Source organism: Miscanthus floridulus, chromosome 10 (genome assembly GCF_019320115.1).
Source record: "Miscanthus floridulus cultivar M001 chromosome 10, ASM1932011v1, whole genome shotgun sequence".
NCBI lineage: Eukaryota > Viridiplantae > Streptophyta > Magnoliopsida > Poales > Poaceae > Miscanthus > Miscanthus floridulus.
Genome location: NC_089589.1, coordinates 18,057,297 through 18,066,729, shown reverse-complemented (window position 1 = coordinate 18,066,729; position 9,433 = coordinate 18,057,297). Strand labels below are relative to the sequence as shown.

The 9,433-nt window shown below is 43.6% G+C and overlaps 1 protein-coding gene across 1 annotated transcript; it reads right to left on the bottom strand.

Moving 5' to 3' along the window:
• Positions 1-8,129: 8,129 nt before the first annotated feature.
• Positions 8,130-9,041, bottom strand: LOC136488100 (glycine-rich RNA-binding protein 3, mitochondrial-like). The gene is made up of 3 exons (XM_066485133.1): positions 9,023-9,041; positions 8,870-8,943; positions 8,130-8,606 (listed from the first exon to the last, which is right to left on the bottom strand). The coding sequence occupies exons 1-3, from the start codon at positions 9,039-9,041 to the stop codon at positions 8,130-8,132; spliced, it is 570 nt and encodes a 189-aa protein (XP_066341230.1).
• Positions 9,042-9,433: the final 392 nt, after the last annotated feature.

Here is a 9,433-nt window from a genome sequence, read left to right as displayed (position 1 = left end):
CCCAAAGGCAGAATAGCAACCAGAAGCCACCGTATTATGGGAAGGTGAATCATGTGTCTGCAGAGATAGCGCTTGTGGAACCATAAGTCATGCTCGGTACATTCGATGTCAACTCAACTCCTGCCACTGTTCTTTTTGATTCTGGAGCTTCACATTCATTCATATCACAAGCATTTGTTAGAACGCATAGCATACCCTTATGTGCCATGCCAAATCCCATATTAGTAAACTCACCAGGAGGTAGTATGCAAGCTTCTTATCGTTGTCTTCCGACTAGTCTATCCTTAAGGGGGGTAGAGTTCAAAGTGAGCCCCATTGTGTTGAGAACATCTGGCATTGATGTGATTCTAGGTATGGACTGGATGAAGCCAAACCGGTCAGTCATTCAGTGTCAAGAGAAGGTAGTTGTTGTGACCGTACCAAATGGGGATAGAATCAGTGTTGATGTTGTAGTACGAGCACCACCGACAGCCACAGTGAACCAGCTTGATGATAACGTCAACAAGGAAGACCTAGTGGTGGATGAGTTTCCAGACGTGTTTCCCGATGACTTGCCGAGTATGCCACCTGACCGTGACATTGAGTTTCTTATTGAATTACTACCTGGAACTGCACCTATAGCTAAGCGTCCATATAGAATGGGGGGTTAATGAATTAGAGGAACTTAAGAAACAAATGAAGGAGTTACACGAGAAAGGTTTCATTCGTCCTAGTTTGTCACCTTGGGAGCACCGGTTATATTTGTGGACAAGAAGGATGGTACCCAGAGAATGTGTGTTGATTATCGGTCACTAAATGAGGTTACTATCAAGATCAAGTATCCGTTGCCTAGAATTGATGACTTGTTTGATCAGTTGAGAGGTGCTTGTGTTTTCTCTAAGATTGATCTTCGTTCTGGTTATCATCAGTTGAAGATTCGAACAACTAACATACCCAAGACAACCTTTACCATGAGGTATGGATTGTACGAGTACACCATTATGTCCTTTGGATTTACCAATGCACCTGCATACTTCATGTACTTGATGAATAAGGTGCTCATGGAGTTTTTGGATAAGTTTGTGGTGGTATTTATCGATGATATATTGGTATTCTCCAAAATAGAAGAAGATCATGCTGAACATCTAAGGTTGGTATTGCAAAAGCTCAGAGAACACAAGTTGTATGCTAAGTGAAGCAAGTGTGAGTTTTGATTGAAGGAAGTTTCTTTCCTAGGCCATGTTGTCTCTAATGGTGGAATAGCAGTAGATCCAAGCAAGGTGAGAGATGTGTTGAATTGGAAACCACCAACTGATGTGGGAGAGATTCGTAGTTTCTTAGGATTGGCTGGATACTATAGAAGGTACATAGAAGGTTTCTCTAAACTTGCCAAGCCTATGACAGCTCTGTTGGAGAAAAATGCTAAGTTTGTGTGGTCCGAGAAGTGCTAGGTTAACTTTGAAGAATTAAGAAGAGGTTGACTATAGCCCCAGTGTTGGTTTTGCCAGATCTGAGCAAGAATTTCTCTATCTATTGCGATGCATCTTATCAAGGTCTCAGATGTGTTCTTATGCAAGAAGGAAGAGTAGTGGCCTATCCATCCCGACAATTGAGAAAGCATGAGCTAAATTATCCTACTCATGATTTGGAGTTAGCAGCAGTGGTTCATGCTTTGAAAATATAGAGGCACTATCTTATCGGACATGAGGGTGACATCTATACTAATCACAATAGTCTGAAGTACATTTTCACTCAGATGGATCTAAATATGAGACATCATCGATGGTTGGAGTTGATTAAGGATTACGATATGGAAGTACACTATCATCCTGGAAAGGCAAATGTTGTTGTTGATGCTCTTAGCAGAAAGAGTTATGCCAATGAGGTGCAAGTAGCAACTATGTCAAGTGAGTTATGTGCTGAATTTGAGCAACTGAACTTGGGCTTTGTCACTAATGCAGTGGATTTGGTGATAGAACCTACACTAGAGCAAGAAATACATAAGGGCCAGTTGCAGAATGCGAAGGTTGAAAGAGATAGCGGAAAACATAGTGATTGGCAAGGCACCAGGTTTCCGTATGGATGATAATAGAACTCTATGGTTTGGAAAAGACTATGTGTACCATGAGGTATAAGGCTATACAGATGCAATTCTTCTGAGAGGCACATGAGTGTACCTACTCTATTCATCCTGGGAAGTACCAAGATGTACTTTGGATCTAAAAGAGAAGTATTGGTGGTATGGACTAAGAGGGATGTGGCTGAATATGTTGCTATATGTGATACATGTCAGAGAGTCAAAGCTGAACATCAAAGACCTGCAGGATTATTACAACCAATGAAGATACCTGAGTGGAAGTGGGAAGAAGTTGGTATGGATTTTATTGTTGGGTTACCACGCACACACAGAGGTTATGATTCGATATGGGTGATAGTGGATCGGTTAACTAAAGTTGCTCACTTTATACCGGTCAAGACCCATTAGAAAGGACCGAAGTTGGCCCAATTATATATGGAGAGGATAGTGTGTCTACATGGAGTTCCCAAGAAAATTGTGTCTGATTGGGGTACTCAATTTACGTCTCATTTTTTGTAGCAAGTACATAGTTCATTGGGAAAAAAGTTGAATTTCAGTACAGCGTATCACCCTCAGACCGATGGGCAAACTAAGAGGATTAATCAGATATTAGAGGACTTGTTGAGAGCTTGTGCATTACAGTATGGTACAAGTTGGGACAAGAGTTTGCCTTATGCAGAGTTCTCGTACAACAACAGTTATCAGAAGAGTCTCAATATGACACCTTTTGAAGCTTTGTATGGACAAAAGTGTAGAACCCTGTTGTTTTGGAATCAAACAGGAGAAACTCAAGTGTTTGGGCCGGATGTTTTAAGAGACACAGAAGAGCAAGTAAGGATGATTAGAGATAACTTGAGGGTGGCACAATCTAGACAGAAGAGTTATGCTGACACTCGAAGAAGAGAATTGGTTTTTGAAATAAGAGATTATGTTTACCTAAAAGTATCACCTATGAGAAGTGTGAGAAGGTTTAACATGAAAGAAAAGTTAGCACCTAGGTATATTGGGCCTTTCAAGATTTTAGAGAGATGTGGTGAAGTAGCTTATCAGTTGGAATTGCCTGAGAGTTTGTCAGGTGTACATGATGTGTTTCATGTCTCAGTTAAAGAACTATTTGAGTGTACCAGAGGAGCAGATACCGTTGGAAGCGCTTACAGTTAAGGAAGATCTTACCTATGAGGAGTTTTTGGTAAATATTTTGGAGACAGCAGAAAGGGTTACGAGGAGCTGAGTTATAAAGATGTGTAAGGTTCAGTGGAATCGGTATACGGAAGATGAGGTTACTTGGGAAAGAGAAGAGGATCTGAGGAAAACATACCCACAGCTTTTTGAGTAAGCATTGTCTGAATCTCGAGGACGAGATTCATTTTAAGAGGGCTAGAATTGTAACACCCTAAAATTTGCATGGTTTTAAAATAGGAGAAAATGATTTAATTATGTATTTTATGAGCATTGAAATTTAGAAAAATAATAACTTTGTTAAAATTTAAAATCAAATATAGGTCTACATACATGTCTATGCATTCATGCTGTTGCATATTATTTTTGACTTGTGTGGTTTGAAATCAAACTTCAAATTGATTTGAATTTGTATTTCAAAATTGGTTTGGAAAATTAGCAAAAGAAAAAAGAGAAAGGATCTGCTTTCGGCTTGTTGGCCCAGCTCCCGTGCGGCCTGCCCTCTCTTCCGCTTTGGCCCGCCCTGCAGGCCCAGTTCTTCCGCTCTGGTCCAGCTTCGCCTGCGTGGCTCCGCTTCCTCACACGGCCCAACAGTGCGTCGCGTCCCTCCTTCCCTCTCCCCTGTGACGCTGACGGCCCGGCCCCAGCTATCAGATGTTTCTTCATCTTCCTCTGCTCGTTTCCGCGCTGGACTGTCCCACAGGGAGTCCGCATCCGCCCCGCCGCTGCGCCCCTATCTTGGCGTGCGCTCCACACACGGCCCCCATAAATACCGACACTTGCACCCGCCGCCTCCTTGTCCAGCTTTGGAAGCAAGCCGCAGTCGCCCCGTGCCCTAAAACAACACCGCCGCGAGCTCAGAGATCCACCACCGCCGTCGGTTTGCCGCGCCACTGCTTCTCCGCCTCTGCGACTACCTTGCCGAGCTTCTAAGCGAGGTAAGAAAGCCCTGGTACCCGTTTTTCCTTCACCCTCGCTTTCTACCGTCGGTGCCGCATTGCCAATGTCTCTCCGGCGAGCTTGAGCCCCCATCTAGCACCGCGTCACCCCTGAGCCGTCGCCACCGCCCTAGTCCCCTCCGTCGTGTTCGCCTCGTTCTCCTCTTGCTCCCTGACCTTCTCCTGAGCCAAACGATCACTGGAGTCACTGATTCGCCCAACTCCAGTAAGGCTCCATCTATGGCGCCACCGCCTGGACTCACCGCCGGCCACTTCCCCCTTTCGATTTAATTCCATCCGTCCGATCTGGATCGAACGATCCCAAATAGATCTTACCCCTTCGCCTGTCATTTTGCAAAAAGGCCCTTATAATTATTTGGATGTCAACCCACCATCCCTGCATTTATGCTAAAGAGTCCCTGCACTTTTCTATGTTATAACCCGTAGTCCAATGTGCAAATCCAGAATACGCCTTCTTCTTTCAAAAGCGTAGTTTCTTTCGGTTTAGATCTAAAATACCTTGTCTCCTATGGGATATGCATTGGGTAGCTTTGCTAGTGCTCAATTAAACCATGATGTTTTAACTTGACTAATGGTATATGCAATAAACATTAAAAGATGTTTTTTAGCAACATGGAACAAGGGGCTAGAGCATTGGGCTATTTTTATGGTGCTCCAGATTCCTCTCCCTAAGGACTTATCTGTAAGCAAACATCCGGGACTTACAGTACAGCTATGAGGGCTACATGGCTCTGGCTTTAGCTCAATACAAAGACCTTTTTTAGCTTGTTAGAGGTTACCTTTATGACGCAAGAGGGGTGTGTTTCGGGTTGGATATAGTACAGCCTCTGTCCGTCAGTGTATAGGCTACGAGTCATTGTGCCTGTCGGAAGGGGAGCCCTACATTCGCAGGGCACAGAAACCTAGCGGCCCTAACTTGTTAGATGAACCTTTGAAAGGCTTTATAGTGACTCCTGCCTGCTCACCTTGGAAGTGTTTTGGGAGTAATTACCCGGGCATATGGGTATTACAACTCACAGTGAAAGCGTACAACTTCTGCAGAGTGTAAAACTAGTATATTAGCCGTGTTCACGGTCACGAGTGGCCTTGGACCTTTATGGAATAGATGATCACTAAGAATTATCTGTTTATGCTATTCATTATTCCTGTTTTACATTGATCATGTGTTTTACTTTGGGATTGAAACAATTTATTGCTACTCTTATGCTAAAATTATGGCAATTAAAAGCTGAATGTTGTTAAACCTGTGTCAAGCCTTTTGAGCCTCATGAACCCCATGTTATACTTTTTTAGTACGACACGTACTTACGCTTGTTTATTTTCATTATTTGGATAAAAATCCCAGATGGATAACAGATGGTTATGGTAATAACGACTTTTCTGAGGATTACTAGACTTGTGGTCAATCAGTTGATGTCTCTGTGATATGGAGCTTCCGCGATAGATTTTTCTTTATACTTCCGCTATATTTATGTGAAGTATGATAGTGAGTTTTAAGACGGCAGTCCCATTATTCAATTGCCTGTTTAGGATGGGCCTATATACAGTATGTAAGACAATAGAACACTACCTACTGACAGTTTGAAGGTTCTGTAACATTACTGATTTACTGTTTCCAAAAGTTGGTATACCAACTGTACGTTGCATATATAGACTTTTGAAGGAGTATCTTTTAGAGACCGTTGTTGTGTTAGAAAGAGTACTGAAGCTAGACGCGCGGCAAGCGCGTAGAGCAATTACCAAACATGAATAGAGTACTGAAGCTAGGATTGGAAATTGGAGTTATAGTAAGACATTTTTAAAAAAAGATTCGTTACCGGCTTGTATTATATTTATAAAAAGAATAAGAAAGTATTACATTACGTGCAAGGAGCACACATGGATGTTACAAGATTTCCAGGTGGAAGCCTGGGTTCTTGCCACCCACAAACTCTACTTTCGCTACTGGCTCCAGCTACTGGAGAGGAAAGGAGGCTGGAGCTCCTGTTGCTGCATCGATAAGTTGCCTGTTGTGGCAAAAATATCGCCAAATATTTGTTGCCGGCATAGCACCATGTCCTTGCCTCGTCCTTGATGCAATGCCCGCATAGCAAGAGACAGTTATAATGCAGGAAATTAATTAAAGATAAAAGGACAGCTAAGTTATGTAGGAGTAGTATAAGTTCAATGCATGAAGATGAACTGATGGCCAAGTTGACCCCGGCGGCCCGGCCCCAAACAAAGTATAGGTATATTTGCTGTTCGAGCAACTCAATCAACTAAGTGTTTCTTTTTTCTTTCCCTAGCTCGTCCCTGCACTACCGGAAACAGTAGGATTGCCAAGTGCCTTACGGTTTGCCGAGTGTATTCCATTGGGCACTCGGCAAACGCAATGTTTACCGTGTGTTTTTAATAAAACACTCGGCAAACATATAGCACTCGGCAAACTAAAACTTTGCCGTGTGCCAAATATAAAACACTCGGCAAACTACAAAAAACTCTCGGCAACAATGGACACTCGGCAACCTGGAGTCACGTGCGCTGGGCGTGCAGCGACCATCTGACGGCCGTCGGGTGCGCCGTCCTACAGTTAGAACTTTACCGAGTGTCCGTTAGAGACACTCGGCAAAGACAAACTATGCCGTGTGTTTTTTATTGACACTCGGCAAACTAATTAGTTTGCCGTGTGTTTTTTGTTGACACTCGGCAAACTAATAAGTTTGCCGAGTGTTTTTTTGTTTACACTCGGCAAACACAAACTATGCCGTGTGTTTTTTATTGACACTCGGCAAACTAATTTGTTTGCCCCAAAATGAATAATTTTTTTTCTCTCCAAACTTTTTCTACTCTCCACATACATCATTTGGTACTACATGTTAAATTTGATATATTTCTCCATCTATTTGCTATATTTAATTAATTTATTGCAGTTAGAGGAATTTTTTGGTTTAAGTCAAATTTGAACTGAAAGTTATACAAATAATGGAATAAATTCAGTGGAGAAATCATATTCATGTTATTGAGTTCATTTTGGGGCCTTACTAGGGAAATGAAAAGAATTTTCAAACATTTTATTCAGGAAACACGCCCACGAATGTGTGGTCGGATGGTTTTTAAATTCTAAAAAAAAGCAAACGAAGTCTGAAAATGACGAGATTTGTCAAGATCTCCTGGTATCATACGTGGAGACTATGAAAAAAAATTGAGAAGGTTTCACACAATTTGTCACGTAAGACCTTTACAAACAGAAGCATCTCCGTACAATAATCGTAGCGTTTCGAAGGATCCGATAAGATTTGGAGTCAAAGTGACGGTCGAATCGGGGTTTGACTTCAAAACTTTTTGTATAGGCAATAGACAACATAGGTTCATTCACGTCAAATTTTGGTAATTTTTCAGATCAGTTTGATAATTTTAATTTATTAACTGCAATTATAGAATTTTAATTATATATATTGAATTTGAGCTATAACTGCATGAAATAATGGATTAATATTCGTAGAAAAATCAAATATGCATTGTTGAGTGAATTTGACAAGGTATTTTTAAATTACATCGTAACAAATTTAGTAGAACACGCTATGAAGAAGAAGGATGGTGGAGCATGAAATACCGATTTATTTCGCCGAGTGTTTTGTACCTGACACTCGGCGAAAAGAAGTTGCCGAGTGTCATATAAGTGACACTCGGCAACTTTGTCGACCGGCCCCACTGCACAGCATCGGGAATATTAAAAAAAATAATGCCGAGTGCCCCAGATCTGGGCACACGGCAAAATATAGATTTATTTTGCCGAGTGTTGTGTACCTGACACTCGGCGAAAATAAGAGTTGCCGAGTGTCATATAAAGGACACTCGGTAACTTCGTCGACCGGCCCCACTGCACAGTATCGGCCCGTAATGAAACATTAAAAAAAATGCCGAGTGCTCCAGATCTTGGCACTCGGCATATGCGTTCATATACCCCCGCCCCACCGCGCCCGGCCCTTCACACACACGCCGCACCGCACACCGCCACCCGCCGCCGCCTCCCCGCCCCCGGCGCTTGTCGCCCCCAGCGCCGCTCGCCCTCGGTGCCCCGCGCCGCCACCGGCGGCGCCCGCCCCCGGAGCGTCCCGCCCCCAGCGCCGCCCGCCCTCGGCGCCCCGCCCCGCCCACGGCGGCGCCCGCCCCCGGCGCTTGTCGCCCCCAGCGCCGCCCGCCCTCGGTGCCCCGCCCCGCCACCGGCGCCTCCCGCCCCCGGAGCCCCGCCCCGCCCCCGGGGCGTCCTGCCCCCGGGGCGTCCCGCCACCGGCGCCGCCCGCCCCGGTAAGATTTTCTAAATGCGCCGCCAAGGATTTAACAATATTTAGTCTAGCTTTGGATTGATAACTGCATTCCTTCGCTTCCATAACTATTTGGAGATTAGGGATAGAACAGAGACGAACATTTTTCTGTGACGAACATTTTTCTAGTTTAAGCATCTTGATGAACATTTTTCTGTGACTTTGTGTCTGTTCTTTTGTTACTATAAGTAGGATTACCCTGCATCACTGTAGATCCCTAGTTTGAGCCCTTTCCCATGCACATAGTCTGCCAAGGCCGTTACTCCTGATGGGAATGTTGACGCATTTGCAGCCAGGTTGCTCTGTAGAAATGTAGAAAGCTAGATTACTACTAGTTCTTTTGGTATATGATTGTACCGCCATTTACTCACCTGGGAATCCCTGTCATAGGCTGCCCAGTAATCATCTGCAGTTTCACAAATGTTGAGTTCTCTGGAAGTTTCAACTGGGCAAAAGAACAGCAGGGTCATTAGGAAATTACATTCTGTTGAGTGTTTGGTAACTAGAGAACGATGAAAAATTACTTTGATCAATGGTGCACATGTACGGTGTTTTCCTTTCCCATCTTTCTCATGCTGCTGGGGGTTGTCTGAATAGTTTTTTTGTTAAAAAAAATTAATGTAGCTAGTACGGCACAACAAGAAGGGTTTAGTTTTTTTACTGTGCTGATTGCTTAAGGTAGAAACATCTTGAAACTTGCCGGTGGGGAGGGCCGAGGGCGAGGGCCACATTGTTCTTTGTTCACCCATACTGTATGCTTCTGATGGTCCTAGCTAGCTATATGACCATGACTTATGAATTTTCCCTTTCCAACATACACAAAGCACACGATGAGAGAGAGAGATTGGACCTCAATTTGACCCAGGAGGAATCTGATATAGCCAATGGTCTCTTGGAGTACAGACGCCGTGTCAGTCTGTAAAAAAGAGGCACGT